Genomic DNA, 16,819 nt, shown 5'->3' with positions numbered 1-16,819 from the left:
TTGAGCCTTTCCTCCTTTCAATGGCTGCCCCATTGCTACAAAGCAGCTTATTTATTTTAACAATAGTAGTGTTTCTGAAGCAAACACAGCAGTTTTACCAGTGCAGGGCAACACTGCATTACCTTTCTATTACTTTAAAACAAATTAAATTTTTGATGTTACTGTTCCTTTAAGTCTACTAAAATACAATTTAAATATAAATTGAACTCAAAAGGGTTGTTTTGTCACCACAATGGATTAATGATATCTTAGTTAGGATCAAGTACAAGATACTTTTTAAATGTAAAAATATGATTTAATTACAACGGAGTCTATGGGGCAAATTCATTAACCCCCGAAAATTCGCCAGCAACGGCTTCGCTCACAACACAACACTTCTCCAGGCTAGATTTGGCAGGACAACGCTAATTCACTAAAATTCGAAGTTGCGTCCAGGGAGCCAAATGCTGGCGAAGTTGCGCTAGTGTTACTGCGCCAAGTGAAGCGAAATTTGCATACAGCGGGAAGTTAAAGTTCAATGGATGTATATGTTGCAGCTAATACATTACACTACACAAGCTCGGGAAACCTTAATTAAATAAAAACAGTTGTTATATTGCCCTACACATGAGCCCAGTGTATAGTTTATGTGCCATATGTTAGGAAATGTAGGGGGGAAGACGGTTACCCCAAAAAAATCGACTCTCTTTTTCAGCCTATCACCCTGAAAAAGGAAAAGACGCTAGCGTTTTTTTTTAACTATTTTTTTGTAACTCCTAGCTACTATATTGCACTTTGCCTGGTCTGAACTGGCAAAGGCAAGTCTGGTGCAAGAGGTAATGTTCAGTAAAATTTGCATCTTAGTGAATTTTTGTAGTTACATCCATTTGCCAGAGCGCAAATTTGCCAGGCGTTAGGGAGCGATGTACCGATAGAGTCTATCTCTTTCGCTAGCGAAGTTACGCCAGCGACCATTAGTAATTTTCGCCCGCGTTAGTCACTTCACCCTTTAGTAAATTTGCAGGTTGCATGCAAGTTAGCAGGCAGCACATCGTATCAGGGCTGCCATTTGCTGAGAAAAGACATAGAGACTTGTCTGGCAGTTTAGTAAAGTGAAGCAATGTGCCGCTTATAATTTGTTGCCAGTTAACATGTGGTGCAGTATAGATCAAAAAGAAACCCAGAAGTGTAGAATGTACAACACTGGCACGCGGATATTTTTGTGTCAGTGGTATAGATACTAATATGTGCAGCACATAAAGTATTATTGGTGCATATACTCCCATTTAGATTGCAAGCTCTATGGTGTAGGAACCTTCCGTCCTCTTTTATTGTAACTGTACTTTGTATTTACTTGTATTTATTAATGTAATGGCCCTCTGTTTGTTCTATTAACTTATTGTTCTGCTGTATAGCGCTGTGTACATAAGTAATGCTATATAAATAAAAATTATACATACTGTACATTATATCTCAACATAGTTTAGTATGTTTCAAAGAGACACCAAAAACTACAAGGAAAATAATGGTGCCATGTTGCACTTTGCTGAACTAAATGTGCTGCTAAAAGCATCTTTGTGTGTACACCAGCAGCACTTTTTAAATACAAATATACATACCAACATAACCAAGATATTTTTCCCTTTAATGCTAATGCATGCAGTAAGTTGGTACAGCTAACATGTTTACCAAGCATTAGGCTCTCTCCAACACACTTTCCCACTAATGCTCTGCAGACAATAGCCCAGTGGGCTTAGTTATAACGTAATGTATTTCAGAACAGTTCTAAAGAGTAAATAGTAGGGAACCAGAAAGAAAGTCATTGGGTGACTGGACCAGCCATATGCTGTGTAAATGAAACGTGTGCAGTGGCTCTGCTGCCTATTAATTAATATCAGAAAAGACTGACAGACAGACTGACTGAGTTGCTGTGGCTGGTATTAAAAGAAATCAGAATGGAGTGATTTCCAGAACCAGCAGTGCTCTGGGGAATGAACCTGTAAAATGCAATCTGCGGTATATCTTAGGCAGCTATATTTTTCCAGTTTTACAAATGCAGAAGCTTCAACTTATACTGATGATTGTGTTTTGTACTTGTAATCTTTCAATAATATAAACTAACAATCTTAAATGTAATTTCCTTATCCAGTTTGGTGCTTTACACATGGATTTAAAGTGTATGCCATGTGCATCTAAAAGTATGAGCTATATACATTTCTGTGCATTACCTGAAAGCTAACAAAAGGACATTACATAGCATCTGATGCATGCAGCTAGTATTGAGGCATACAGTATATACTTGCATCACCTCCACGTTTAGTATAAGCTAGGCTTTATACCTTATTGCAGACATTTACATTTTGTAAGAAAAGTGAAATTATTGAAATCAATCAAGGGCAACTATATAATTTCGATTTTTTTTTTTAAGCATGATCATAAATGTGTGAAATATACAAATATTTAATTTCTTAACAATGTCCTTTTACCACCAAATATGCCTTACTTGTGATTCCTGGGAAATTTACTCATCTCTAGGGTGGTAGGGCAGGTTGAGCTATATACAATTTGTGCTACATAAATACAAATATAACTAGATGCAAATGCATATTGCTTTACCCACCTGGCTGGAATCCACAGTGCGGCTGCTTTTGTACATTTCTCAACTGTGCAAAGAAATCTGTGCTTCTCAAGTGCCAGAGATCTCTCTGCAGATTGCACAGAGCATTATTTCTGGCTTGAATCATTACTGCTATTGCAAATGCAGAGATACTGCCTTTCTGGCAGTTCATACACCTAGTTTGGAAATCAGGGGGATTTTTTTAAAAAGTTATGTTTCATGTGTATGGCCCAAGCACCCATTAATTTAGCCAGCCCACAAAAAAACAAAATTAAATATTATATATATATATATATATATATATATATATATATATATATATATATATATATACCTGGGGTCTTCCAGATAATGGATCTTTCTGTAATTTGGCTCTTCACACCTCAAGTCTACTATAAAATCCTTTAAACATTAAATAAACACAATAGGCTGGTTTTGCTTCCATTAAGGATTAATTATATCTTCGTTTGGATCAAGTACAAGGTACTGTTTAATCACTAAAAAGAGGAATCGTTTTTTAAAATTTGGATTATTTGGATAAAAATTGAGTCTATGGGAGACGGCCATTCCATAATTCGGAGCTTTCTGGATAACGGGTCTCCGGATAACGGAATATGTATATTTATCTGTCCAAACTAACAAGCATGTGCAAAAACAAAACTTACCAATACAATGTTGTTAAACTGAAAATCTTTGCAGTAACATTGAGTTGAAATCAAAATACAAAACTCCAGATATAGTTGTAAGTCTAGTGACTAATGGGCCATGGAGAAAATCACTGAAAAAATAATAGTAAATCCACTAAAAAGGAAAAATGCCTAGAATGCAGAAATTCCAATGATACTAAGTGGGTTTTTCTTGTAAAGGGCACATCCACATCAAATCAGATCAAATCCAAAGCATCAGATATGGTTGTTTGTCTGTCTTGCTGTTTGGCCATGACAAAGATCCTCTTGCACTGATCAAAATACTGAAAGTGGTAATCTCCTACAGGTATGGGATCCCTTATTTGGAAACCCATTATCCAGAGAGCTGCAAGAATGCCATCTCCCAGAGTCTATTTAAAGCAAATTATTCTAATTTTAAACAATGAATAAATGTAATAATAAAACAGTACCTTGTTCTTAATCCTGACTAAGCTGCATGAATCCTTTTGGTATAACAATCATACTGAGTTTAATGTTAAATGTTGAATGAAATGTGCCCAAAATCTAGAACTTCAGATAGAGATGTCAGTCTCTGGTGCCTCTTATGCCATGGAAGAGAAGAGTCCGTTAATGTGGTTTGATTCCATGTGTAATCCTTACTTTTTGCCAAGAGCTATACATGCAGTTTCCATAGTTAAGACTACAAGCAGATGTTCTCAGATTTAGATCAATGACCCACCCCTAATTTATTTTGGGGGTGGCTGATTACACATGTGCCAGCTGTAAGCAGAACAGAGTTTGTCAAGTAAAATGGGAAACATTGGGGTATATTTATCAAAGAGTGAAGTCAGAGATCTCCACAGTCAACTAGAGTGAAATTCCGACGCTCTCCATTCATTTCTATGGGGTTTTGAAAGGCATAATTATCAATGGGTGAAAGTGAAAATTCATTAGAAAGTAATCAAGTTGCACTCGCACACCCTGGCCTTCTCAAGCAGTGATACCTGGTGCACAGCAATCGAGGAATCGGCTACTCCACTTCCAACGGATCCAAGAAAATTCACTGGCACACAGGTGATACTAGCAGGATAAGGCTAAGGACACACTAGGCGATTTTGCCGCGAAAAGTCGCCCGCGATTTTTAAAAAGAAAGTCGCGGCGACATGGCGATCGTCATTTGCTACAGCGATTTGAAGGAGCGACATTTACAGGAAGCGACTGTTATACCACAATGCCATGCGAAACTAGCACGTCATGTTCACGCAGAAAACGGAAGTCGTCATTGTTCATTCATCGGCGTGTTGTCTCTGCGGCGTGTTGTCTCAGCGGCGTGTTGTCTCCTGCTTCATTATGGAGGATGAGCTGGCAGTATTATTTATGCTTATCTACTTGTATTATTTTTTGCTACAGGAAGAAAGAAAAAAAAGAGCAGCTGCTAGAAAGTATTGGGTACATCCCATAACAAGTCAGCGGCTAAAGAGTGGACAGTTTCATATTTTATACAGTGAACTGCGCCGTTATCCTGAAAAATTCCAAAAATTTTTTTTGATGAGGGATCCGATTTCGCCCGAGGAACGACTATGCTTAACTCTAAGGTTTGTGTGTTGTTTTTATTTATGGTATATGGTATATGATTTGTGACCTGGGGTGATCCGGATAATGGATCTTTTTGTAAGGTAGATCATCATATCTTAAGTGTACTAGAAAGGCATGTAAACATTAAGTCTATTTCGTAATGTGGAACTTTTCTGTATATAAGGTTTCTGGATAACGGGTACCATCCCTTATTGATATTTATAAAAAGGTCAGACAGCTGACCGAAACGTCCGGTTTCCCTGTGTGATATATATATATAGTTATAAATATGGTCATTTATTAATAATACAAGTCTATCATTGTAATATTTTTAATAACTAACCCTTTATCTTTTTCTTTCTTTCTTTCAGATTTTTAGCAACTGGGCAGTCATTTTCCTCTTTATATTTCCAGTTTCTTATTGGTCGATCCACTATTTCCAAAATTGTTAGAGAAACGTGTATGCTTATGTGGTCTGAGCTGAGAAGACTTGTGATGCCAGTCCCAGATGAAAATGCATGGCTGCGCATTGCAGAAGACTTCCAACAAAAAACCAATTTTCCGAATTGTTTGGGGGCCTTGGATGGAAAACACATTCGAGTTACTCTGCCAATCAAAAGTGGTTCAAAATACTTTAATTATAAAAAATACTTTTCCATTGTTCTTATGGCTGTCGTTGACGCAAATTATTGCTTTACACTCATTGATGTTGGAGCCTATGGAAGCACTGGCGATGCTAGTGCTTTCAGGAATTCTTCATTCGGACGCCGACTCTCAGAAGGGGCACTTCAACTACCTCCTCCGAAACCATTGCCTGGGACTGCTGGACCTTGTATGCCTTATGTCTTTGTGGGTGATGAGGCATTTGGCCTTACGGAAAATATAATGCGGCCATACCCAGGGTCACAAAGGGCCATTCAGAAAAGAGTTTTCAATTACAGATTATCAAGAGCAAGGCGTATGGTGGAATGTGCTTTTGGTATTCTGTCCAACAAATGGCGGGTATTCCATACTGCTATACAACTGGAACCTGATTTTGTGGACAATGTGATAAAAGCCGGTTGTGTTTTACATAACTTTGTGCGGCTTCGGGATGGCTACAATTACCAAGACACCCTAACAGATGATATACCAGACATTGATTGGGCCCCTGTTAGAGGTCCTACAGGAGGAATGAGGGTGCGAGATCATTTGGCAAATTATTTTATGTCTCCTGATGGCTCAGTACCGTGGCAGTTAAACCGCATGTAGTCTGTAACCAGGCTAATGTTTTATGCTACCTTTAATAAATTCTGTTTAAAATACTAAGGTTGTTGTGTTGTTTTTCACTCACAGTTTTGTTTATGTTTGTATTGAGAAGGGCTCTTGTTCCTTAAACAAACAGGTTTAAGAAAAGATACAACATTTTTGATACTTAGCACAGTTGAGGGACCCTCCATAAAATACTATAACTTCCCAGTTCCAGGACAAATTTATTGAGCCTCTCACAAACTTTATCTTATCCATCCCTCCCAATATGTATATATACATATACACACACATATATACATACATATACACACATATATACATACTTATACATACACACATATATACATACTTATACATACACACATATATATACACATACTCATTCTGTGCATTCGCATGCGCAAAGACGCATGCGCAAAGACGCACGGCCTCACGCACGGTATTGCGCATGCGTCTTTGCGCATGTAAATGTACTGAACTGCGCAATACGTCGTGTCGTCATGACGTCATTGCGTTATTTAGCCTGCGACATAGAGACATAGAGAGCAAGATGGTGGGCATTAATAGTCTCAATGATGCTCAGGCATGGGAGATTGCAAGCTTTCTTCTTGGGATAATCTCCCAGTTTATGTGACCCGAAAGAGGGCACATAAACAACAAATACTACACCGGCTGAAGCGACGATTACGTCACAGGCATGGCGTCAGCTTTAACCGACGCACCCTCCAAAGGCTCTGGTCAGACCTCAAGTGCAGGGAGCCAGAGTTTATAATGCAAGTTCAGCTGCATGAAAACCGTGAGTAGTTAAGTAACTAAGATACACTACATTATCTATCTCTGGCAATCTCCATATACATATATATACACGCATATATATATACACACACACAGTTGTTTGCAAAAGTATTTGTCCCCCTTAAACTTTTTCAATATTTTGTCACATGACAGCCACAAACATAAATCAATTTTATTGAAATTCCATGTGAAAGAACAAAAATAACTGCAAATTGGGGTGTGCCCCCTTTGGTCTGAGTGCAGTCAGTTGCCCATAGACATTGCCTGATGAGTGCTAATGATTACAGTGCACCAGGTGCTGCTGTCTTGTCAATTATGTAGAATTCCGGTTGTAGTTAACAGCGCACACTGGAATTATTTAAAATATTAATTTATTTATCAAATGTTAAAATTCACATGTATCGACGTTTCGGTCCGGATCTTGGACCGTTTTCAAGATATATATCTGTATATATTAGATTATGTACACATATATATATATATATATACACATATATACATATATTTCGATAGCTAATTTTTTTTTGATATATTGATAAATTTTGATTTTGTACAGGGGCAGATGTAGAGCAGGAGGAGGAGGAACAGCATCTGGAGGCAGAGGAGGAGGAGTCAGTGCAGCAGGAGGAGGAGCTGCAGCCGCTGGAGGCGGAGGAGGAGCAGCAGTCGCTGGAGGCGGAGGAGGAGCAGCAGTCGCTGGAGGCGGAGGAGGAGCAGCAGTGGCTGGAGGCTCAGGAGGAGCTGCATTTAGAGGAGGAGGAGCAGCAGCAACCTGCAGGTAAGTGCAAATTAAATTGCATACCACTTCCCTTCTTTTTCAAAAGTGAAACATAAATAACAATGCAATAAATTTTATATAGGTCGCCAAGAAGATGACTGGGACCACGCTCGACTGGTCGAGGAAATAAGGGAGCTAAAGGCAAGGGTGTTGGCCCTGGAAAACCTGCAGCACCAGCGCCACCCTTAAAAATTTTTTTGTTATTTTATTTTTGTATGTACATATGGCATGTTTTTTGCCTTTTCTTCTAATTTTATATTATAAAAAAATTTTTACTTCTACGATAGTTGTCAGTCCTATTAATAATCATAAACAATAACGTTTCAGTATAAAAAAAGTTTTATTATAATAATTATGGTAAAAAAAAACATTCCTATTCACTTTTCGGACCAAAAGTGCAAAAGTGCAGCCGCCCATCTCCATTCCCGTCAACAAAGGGCAAACATAAAACCACCAAAGTGCATACTTGTCAACAATAGAAAAGAACAACACATAAACATAAAACAATATACAACATGTGCTAAATCTAAATGAAACAGTGTAAGTGTTATATAAATTAAAATTATAAATTAAAGCGCCCTTCTATAGAATTTATAAATTAAAGGTCTGTGTGGGAGTTTTGGGAAGGATGATGATATGGGTCTGAGAGTGTGTTTTGGGATGGATACTGATATTGGTACCAAGAGTTTCCTGTTCCTGGCGTTTGTGGCATGGGGTAATGCTGAGGTGGAATGGGAATGTTCGGTGATTGCACACCACTTGGTGGCACATATCTATAAACAAGTTTTGTCATCTCAACTTGAAGAGATTGTCTTTGTGCCTGCGGAATTGTCATAATTGTGGGCAGTAATCCAGTTAAAAATGAAAATTCTGGAGTCTCCTCATGTTGGTAAGTGTTCTTGGGACCACCTCGGGTAGATAGCGAAGTGCATAGCATAGAGATCATCTCTTTGACATCTCCCGATGCAATTTCAGAGCTGCTCCTTTTTCTTTTCCCTGACTGTTTGTTTGCAGCCTGAGAGAGTCGAAGGGGATGCAAAGTGTTACTGGTACTGGCACTAGGGCTGCCCGATGATGTTCCAGATGATGTTTCTCCAATATTTTCACTTTCACCAACATTTTCCTCATTTTCCTCCTGTTGCTCATTTTCTACATTGCCAGAAGTTCTAAAAGAAAACAATTAAGATAATTTAACATAAAAACAAGAAATTGGTTCCATACATATTTTTGGTATCCTATTAATAGAGAAATAGTGCAAATACGATAATATGTTAGTATAAAGCACAACTGTTCACCCCCCCTTCAAAATCTAAACAAATGGAGGATTTATGTTTGGTTTTAAAAGTGCTGCATGCTAAGCACAACACAACAATAAATTACAGTCTGACATCACAATAATCAAATTATGAAAGTGGATTAACACTTACTGTCTTGTGGTAAAAGTGGGGACCAGGAAAAGCAGCCTGTCAGCATAGATATATTTCTTTCGTCTTGAGGGTGAGGCGCCACTACGTGAATCATTCTTCTGTAAGGAAACTTCCCTACGGAAGCAATCCTTAATATTCTTCCAACGTGTTTGAAGTTCTTTCACTGTAATAAAAATGAGAAAAATATAAATATTTTTACATGGACTAACACAGTTCATGCAGAATGTGTCACATAATTGAAAAATAACCATGACTGGTATGAACTAGGTCTGGACTGGGAATCAACATAGGCCCTGAGATTACCATTCTAGCTACACAAAGGCACAAAAATTTCACACAAAGTCCCCAAAATACATACCTCCCTCCCAACTTTTTTGAAACAAAAAGATGGACAAAAAAAATTTGGCGAGTTACACGACAACAGTGCGGGGATAAGAAGGAATGCACATGGTATGTATACCTAACAAACAGTTACCTTTTTTGTTTTTCTCATCCTCTGCAAGAGATTCCCAGTCTTCTATGAGCAGAAATGCCACCTCCTCCCAAAGTTTCTTCCTGTTTTGCCTATTGTGATATGCACTCATTTCCGTCATATAAAGAGCAGGCCGTTCCTCTACCAGATCAATTAGCCTGTCAGTATCAAAACTATTTTTGAAAAGAAAAGGCATTTTGTCTTGAGTCTTTTCTCAGCGTTTTCTCTCGGCGTCTTGTTTTGTCGGCGTCTCTCGGCGTCTTGTTCTGTCGGCGTCTTGTCTCGTGGTTTTGTGTGGGCGTCTTCTCGTTGCGTCCTCTCGTTGCGTACTTCCGTGTTGACGTAGCGTATTCTCGCGGCGACATTTCATTCCGTGTGTCAGTGTAGAGGCGATTGCCATGTTTGCTAATGTACAGTCTATTTCACCCCTATCGCTCCAAAAAGGGTATGGACGCGATTCGAAGCTATTGGCGATCTGAAATCGCGCTGTGTGTATTTGTCGTGGCGATTTACATTTCTGTTACCGCTACGACAAAACGAACGACTTGTCGCCGCGACCCGCTTTTAAAAGATCGCGGGCGACTTTTCGCCCGGTGTGGCCTTAGCCTAAACCATGCTAATTTATTAAGTGTAGGGGCATATTTATCAAGGATCGAATTTGGAAGTAAAAAAACTTTGAAAATCGACCATCAAATTTGACTACTTCGATAGTCAAAGTATTTTTTCCAGCGAAAACGGCCGTATTCGATCGAAGTAACAAATTTAACCCTTCGAATCGAAGGATTCTAAGGATTTTTTTTAAAAAAAAAAACTTTGACTTCTCAAAACTTGCCCAAAAGCCTCAGATTCTTAGGAGGTCCCCCATAGGCTAAACAGCAATTCTGCAGGTTTAAGGTGGCGAAGTGTCGGAGTTGAAGTTTTTTAAAGAGACAGTACTTCGATTTCAGAGTGGTCAAGTTTTCGAAGGTTTTTCAATTCGAATCGAAGTCGAATTTGGCCGATTCGATGGTCGAAGTGCCCAAAAATTACTTCGACCTTTGATAAATCTGCCCCTTGATAAATTAGCAAGTTTTATCCTGCTAGTATCACCTGTGTGCCAGTGAATTTTCTTGGATCCATTGAAAGTGAAAATTCACCCTTTGATAAATATGCCTTTTTGCACAGGGGCATAGACCGTGCCGAAACCGCTTGCTAAATCTGCATGTGTGTCCGTAGCCTAATAAGAATGGCTTGAATGATTTCTTGGACAGACATAATATCGAAGGCTATTGTGATACTAAACTCTATAGTTATTATAGATATTGGTATATACAGGGACGGAGTGGGCGGAACCCGGGAAAAAAACGTTGGCCTGGCCCCCTCTCCCGAATTGCCGGCCCCACAAAAAAAAAACAATTGTGTGCAGGGGCCCCGGAGGTTTGTAACCCGGTAGGCCCCAATGTCCAGTCCGACCCTGGGTGTGTATATATATATATATATATATATATATATATATATATATATATATATATATATAATTTATGGAAACCTGTTATCCAGAAAGCTTCAATCTAAAGGCCATCTTCTATAGACTCCAATAGTTAAAATTGTAAAAAATTATTTCCTTTTGTGAAAGTATGGAGGGGTGTGTGTATGGATGTTGGGTTTCATTTGGAGGGGTTGAACGTGATGGACTTTGTCTTTTTTCAACCCAATTTAAACTGTGTAACTATGATTTGTTTCTTGGAGAACAAGTTTTATTGCCTGACTTTGACAGAGATGTTGCAAGATGTGTAGAAAAATACACTAATGCTTGGTCAGAAGTGTGTAGTGCCAATAAAATGAGTTATGTAATAAAACATGCCAAAATTGGCTTAGGTGTAGTCAGCCATAGCAACCAGTATCTAGGATTTACTGCCCCCGTTTAAAAGAAAACCTCTTATTGATTGCTATGGGTTACTGCACATGCGCAAACATGCAGCTATTCACATATATCACAGCCTGAATCAAGTGCATTTTATTACATATGGGGAATAGAATCTATCCATCTGTGGATGCTAGAATTGCAGTTTTACCAACCCATTGTGTACTATTAAAGCTGAACACATTGATCAATCCTGTTTTAGCACAGGTATAGGATCCATTATCTGGAAACCTGTTATCCAGAAAGCTTCAATCTAAAGGCCATCTTCTATAGACTCCAATAGTTAAAATTGTAAAAAATTATTTCCTTTTTCTCTGTAATATAAAACAGTATCTTGTACTTGATCCATACTAAGATATAAATAATCCTTATTGGATGCAAAACAGTCCTATTGGGATTATTTAATGTTTAAATCATTTCTTAGTAGATGTAAAATTCTTAGGAGACACCAAATACCGAGAGATTCCTTATTCGGAAAACCACAGGTCCCAAGCATTCTGGATAAGTGGTCCCATACAAGTAATGGGTTAAAGGAGAAGGAAACCCCCTGGGCGCAAAAACCCAGGGGGTTTCCTTCTCCTTTAAAGGGTTGAGGCACTTTAAATTTTAACACAGTGTATGATTTGATTTTTTTTTCATTATTATGCCACTTATTGCACAGCTGGATGTTGTGGAATATTAAATAATTTAAACTTTAGTTGCTATAGTACAGGCACACAAAAAGCCTTTCATTTCTTCGTTTTATTGGTTTTTTTTTTAATTTTTAGAGATAAAAAGAAGAGGCAGCATTAAGAAGGCTTTGAATCTCTTTGGTACACTTTGCACATAATTGAATCCCATTTTGTTGCAGACGAATCCAGTAAACTGGGCAGGCACAAAAACACTGCCCAGTTTACTGGAATGGGATTTACATGGTGTGGCTGCTGGAAGCAATGTGATCACTGACCTGGGATTGGCACATAGTGGCAGACATGCTACATTAGATTTGAATAACTCAAGATAAATGCATTCGAAATTCACATTTTGCCAACTTGGCACTCATCTGAAGCAGAAATACCTGGCCTATATTATGTTTAAAAGCAGAAGGGTTTGCTCTTACAATGTCAATGCTGTTGCCAGTACATTTATTACTGTGGGGGCTGCCTGTTGATTGCGAAAACTCTGTTTGGTTCACTACACTGATCAGCAAAGCCAAAACCAATTTTTCTTGTATGACTGGTACCAACTGGGTGTACATGCTTGAGTGGGATTGGATCTCTGGCTACGCCTGTTTATTGCAGCACAGCTTAAATAGCTTTTTATTAAAAGATAGCTTGAGTCTAGGCACAGACAGCTGCACTGAACTATGTTTATATAAACTCATAAGATAGTGTATAATATGGTTTCCATCTCTAAACAGGATGGCCCAACCCTAAATCCATTACTGACTGCTGCAGCATACATCACTCCTATATACAAGCACAAATGGACAAAAACAAAAATAATTACTGGAAACCTGCAAATAAACTGTGGAAATGCTTGCATTAGTATTTGTTGAACGAATATTTGGGCCTCCTGTGTCTGGCAAAAGATTTTTTTCCAGTTTGTGTCACCTGCAATTACACTGCAATTCTGGGAGAAATGTTGTATTTTGTGTAAAAGAACACATGGTAAATTGTAGTAAACATTAGTAAATGAGTTAAGTTGAAACTGAATATATACAGAGCCGGCACTCAAAAAAGGCAGTCTCCCTACCAGGCGAATAAAATCAAGAAGTTTTTCTTGATTTTTTTTGTAATAAGTTATCCATGGTCCCTGGAATTCCCCTTGAAAAGACTCCCTTGAGTTGCAAAATACAGTACAGACTTGATTTATGTTACATAAAAGCAGCCTTACGTGTTTTGTGTTAAAAACACTTAGGGGCAGATTTATCAAGGGTCGAAGTGAAAATTCGAGATTTTTCTAGTTTTTTTATTGTCAAAACTGTGAAAATCAACTAGGGAATTGTTAAAATTCAATTCGAGTTTTTTTAAAAATTCAAATTTGATTTTTGAGATTTATCATACACTGGCCCTTTAAGAACTCGAATCAGACTATTTGCCACTTTAAACCTATCGAATTGCTGTTTTAGCCTATAGAAGACGTCCCGGGATCAATTTTGTTGCTTGCAGCCTTCCTGACATTCGGAGAAAAAACTCAAATCTAATTCGATTCGAATTCGATTTTCCGGGTCGATCCTATTCATCCAAGTTGAATAGGAGTTTAGAATAACTCCCATGAACTCCAAATTCGAGAATTGATAAATCTGCCCCTAAGAGTAGGACTACACAGATGTTTTCAGCGCGATCCGACGACGCAGCGTATGCATCTGACAGTTGTGTAGCGTCGGATCAACGCTGCGACTTCGTCCAACATTTCTATCGCTTACCTTATTTCCGTTGCATGAGATTTGTTGCAGGCTTTTGGTCGCAGTGCGTCGGATCGCACCGAAAACATCCGTGTAGTCCAACTCTTAGTCATAGGCTCAGCCTCCTCCTTTATTTTTGTGACATAAAGTCTCTACAGTTACACCTGACTTCTTGTCCGCTAACCCAAAAGGTTAACCGCTGTATGGCCAACTATTTAGAATATCTACAAAAAAAGAGCAATTTTTGTCATATTACATTCTACTTCCTGATCCCATTAAGCACAAAATAAATCAACTGCCCAATGAAAAGTCTGTGTATTTAAATGAAAGTCTGCAGGCTGCATCTGGGGTAGGGAAGCAGATTGTATATGTACAGTAAATGGTTTCTCAGTGGACTGTGGATTTATCTTGATTGTGCGCTCTAGAAACATAAAGCAGAAAGTCAGATTACTAAAGGTGCAGAAAGTTTACTTGGCCAGAGAACATAGCTGACATATTTATACATTCCTCATGCATCTGCTGCTGATGGATGAACTTAGTAACAGGGGAAAGCTGGAAAGATATACATAATGAATAATATTTATAATAATATATATAATAATATTTATCTCAAACATGGACAAAGTCTGTCTCTCTCTCTCTCTATATATATATATATATTTATTGAATGTTATTGAAATTTTATTGTACTGTAAATTCAATTACCCACAAATGTAGGTTTATCAAGAACATTAGTGCTGTTTACTGTGCTGTACAGAATAAACCATATCAGACACCTGTTCTCTGAATCAGAACCCTTTCCATGGCTTTTTTTGTTAGAATTTAGTTCACAATGGAGTGTGACCTGGATTTTACTATTGAGTGCTTACCTTGTTTCAGGGAGCTGGGGGGGAGGGTGATATCATTCCAACTCACGGTACAGCAGTAAAGAGTGACTGAAGTTTATCAGAGCACAAGGCACATGACTCGGGGCAACTGTGAATCTGACAAAATATATCTAGCCCCATGTCAAAATTAAATATTAAAAAACCTGTTTGCTCTTTTAAGAAACTTATTTCAGTGTAGAATTCTGCTGGAGCAGCACTATTACCTGATGCGTTTTGACAGTACCCCTTTAAGGTAGCCTTACACAGGCAGATTTAAGATGCCCACTGAGGCCCTTTAGACCAATTCGGCACCTTACCTATATATGGGGTCCTCCGACGGGCCCACTCGACCAAAATCTGGCTGAAAAATAGACAGAAGTTGATCGGGCAGGTTTGATTTTCCCTTTGGATCAAGGACTGCATTGGTATTCCCATGTATGCCCACTGTTATAGGGTATGGCCAGTTTTGGATTGGAACTCCATTGGGGAAGGAGCCAATGTGAATGATGAATAGTCTCAGTAAAGCATCGAGTATATGTGTCAACTAGGAATGGGTGAATTTTTTCGCCTTGTTTTACGTCCATAGACTTGTATGGCGCTGTTTGTGAAAATAAAAAGACGTGGGTCAAAAAAATTTCGTTGCGCAACAAATTTTTTTTGACGCCCATAAACTTTAATGGGCATTGGCGTCAATTCACCGGCAACAAATTTTTGCCAAAACGAAACGGGTCAAATTCGCCCATCCCTAGTGTCAACGCTAACATAATTATACAGAATGCCCTTGGGTGCCTTGAGTATACCCCTTGTTTTGTTAAGCTGGAAGACCTCTGCCACAAATACTGTTTTTTTAATTCAACAGAAAAAAAACTGCTGTAAATATGCAAATGCTTCTTATGCCACTTTAAAAACGCACCAGCGACACAACTTTTTGTAGCTCTTTATTGCTCTTAGCAGATTGCATACAATGACCCTGTTTTATACTTAAATTCTAATTTTATAAATCATGAAAAAAAAAAGATTTTATTTTAAAAATTATAATAAATCCAGGTCTTTGTCCTGATGATTTTGGCTATTGCATAAGATTACAAAATAAATAAAACCAGATTCAAATTCTTTATAAATAGTTTCATAAGCACAGTTTGTCAGCAATCTGAAGTTGTATGTAAAGATGATAGACAAGGAATCCCAACTTTTAGGGAAAATATCTCCATCACCAGCAGCAGTATTTTGCATTCTCACTTGGCTTTTTGAGTATTAAAAAAACTCTGTTGCATGTAATCTTTTTAAAAGCTAGTATAGCTTCTGGAGTCAAATGCTGAGATATCAAGAACTCGCAAAGAGTACAGGTTGTCCAACACCACTAATGCTTCTTCTGTCAGCATGGCATACTGCAATGACAAAGCAAATGTTTGAAAATAACCAAATCACAACAAACGGGAACAAATATGGGAAGCAATTTATGTTCCCAAGTACTTACACAAAGGAAACTATGTCTAATTGTATAGAATTGCAGCGGTTGAAGCTCCACTTTCTGCTCCAACATTTGATAAATGCACAATTTAAGGGGATAAAAGGGAATCCAATTAAAGTAAAACTATATCCCTGAACAATGTAGGTCTCTATTAAAATATATTGCATAAAGCAGCTCATATGTAAAACCCTGCTTCATGTAAATGAACCATTTTCATAATAATATACTTTTTTTAGTAGTATGTGCCATTGGGTAATCATAAATAAAAAACTGCCATTTTAAAAAATAAGGGCAGCCCGCTGGGATCGTATGATTCACGGTGCACACAAACATACCAAACAAACTATACTTGTTAGGTCACATGAGCCAATTAACAGACAGAGTTCTGTCTTTTGCTTCCATACTTCTTCCTGTTACAGTTAGAGCTGCAGTATTTCTGGTCAGCTGATCTCTGAGGCAGCACACAGACCATCATAAAATGGTGGTTCAAGACAAGAGATGTAAAAGGGCAATATTTACTTAAAGGGGAAGGAAACCTCGTCGGCGCTAACCCCCCTCCCCCCCTCCCGTGTATTGCCCCCCCTCCCTCCTGGCCTAACCCTCCCGCTGGGTAAATGCCCCTAACTTGTTACTTACCCTTCTGCGCAGGTCC

General features: G+C 38.3%; 2 protein-coding genes and 1 long non-coding RNA gene across 3 annotated transcripts in view; 1 reads left to right on the top strand and 2 right to left on the bottom strand.

Moving 5' to 3' along the window:
- The first annotated feature begins 4,795 nt into the window (after positions 1–4,795).
- LOC121397087 (protein ALP1-like) lies at positions 4,796–6,348 on the top strand. The gene is made up of 2 exons (XM_041573039.1): positions 4,796–4,838; positions 5,190–6,348. The coding sequence occupies exon 2, from the start codon at positions 5,281–5,283 to the stop codon at positions 6,067–6,069; it is 789 nt and encodes a 262-aa protein (XP_041428973.1). The 5' UTR covers positions 4,796–4,838; positions 5,190–5,280; the 3' UTR covers positions 6,070–6,348.
- A 1,530-nt stretch (positions 6,349–7,878) lies between these two features.
- On the bottom strand, positions 7,879–10,113 carry LOC121397086. Its single transcript, XM_041573038.1, has 2 exons — positions 9,070–10,113; positions 7,879–8,808 (listed from the first exon to the last, which is right to left on the bottom strand). The coding sequence occupies exons 1-2, from the start codon at positions 9,318–9,320 to the stop codon at positions 8,241–8,243; spliced, it is 819 nt and encodes a 272-aa protein (XP_041428972.1). The 5' UTR covers positions 9,321–10,113; the 3' UTR covers positions 7,879–8,240.
- A 5,508-nt stretch (positions 10,114–15,621) lies between these two features.
- LOC108698749 overlaps positions 15,622–16,819 on the bottom strand; it is a 6,147-nt gene continuing 4,949 nt past the window's right edge. Inside the window, exon 2 of the long non-coding RNA XR_005963435.1 lies at positions 15,622–16,084. This is a non-coding gene — a long non-coding RNA (uncharacterized LOC108698749). The remainder of the gene's footprint in view (positions 16,085–16,819) is intronic.

This window comes from Xenopus laevis, chromosome 8L (genome assembly GCF_017654675.1).
Source record: "Xenopus laevis strain J_2021 chromosome 8L, Xenopus_laevis_v10.1, whole genome shotgun sequence".
NCBI classification, from domain to species: Eukaryota; Metazoa; Chordata; class Amphibia; order Anura; family Pipidae; genus Xenopus; species Xenopus laevis.
This window is presented reverse-complemented; position numbering and strand designations above follow the sequence as displayed.

Bases quoted from the DNA above. Each gene is read 5' to 3' on its own strand.
- LOC121397086 (XM_041573038.1), bottom strand. From the start codon at position 9,320: ATGGTTATTTTTCAATTATGTGACACATTCTGCATGAACTGTGTTAGT. The intron at 8,809-9,069 runs GTAAGTGTTAAT...GTTTTCTTTTAG, and splicing joins CCCACTTTTACCACAAGACA to AACTTCTGGCAATGTAGAAA.
- LOC121397087 (XM_041573039.1), top strand. From the start codon at position 5,281: ATGCTTATGTGGTCTGAGCTGAGAAGACTTGTGATGCCAGTCCCAGAT.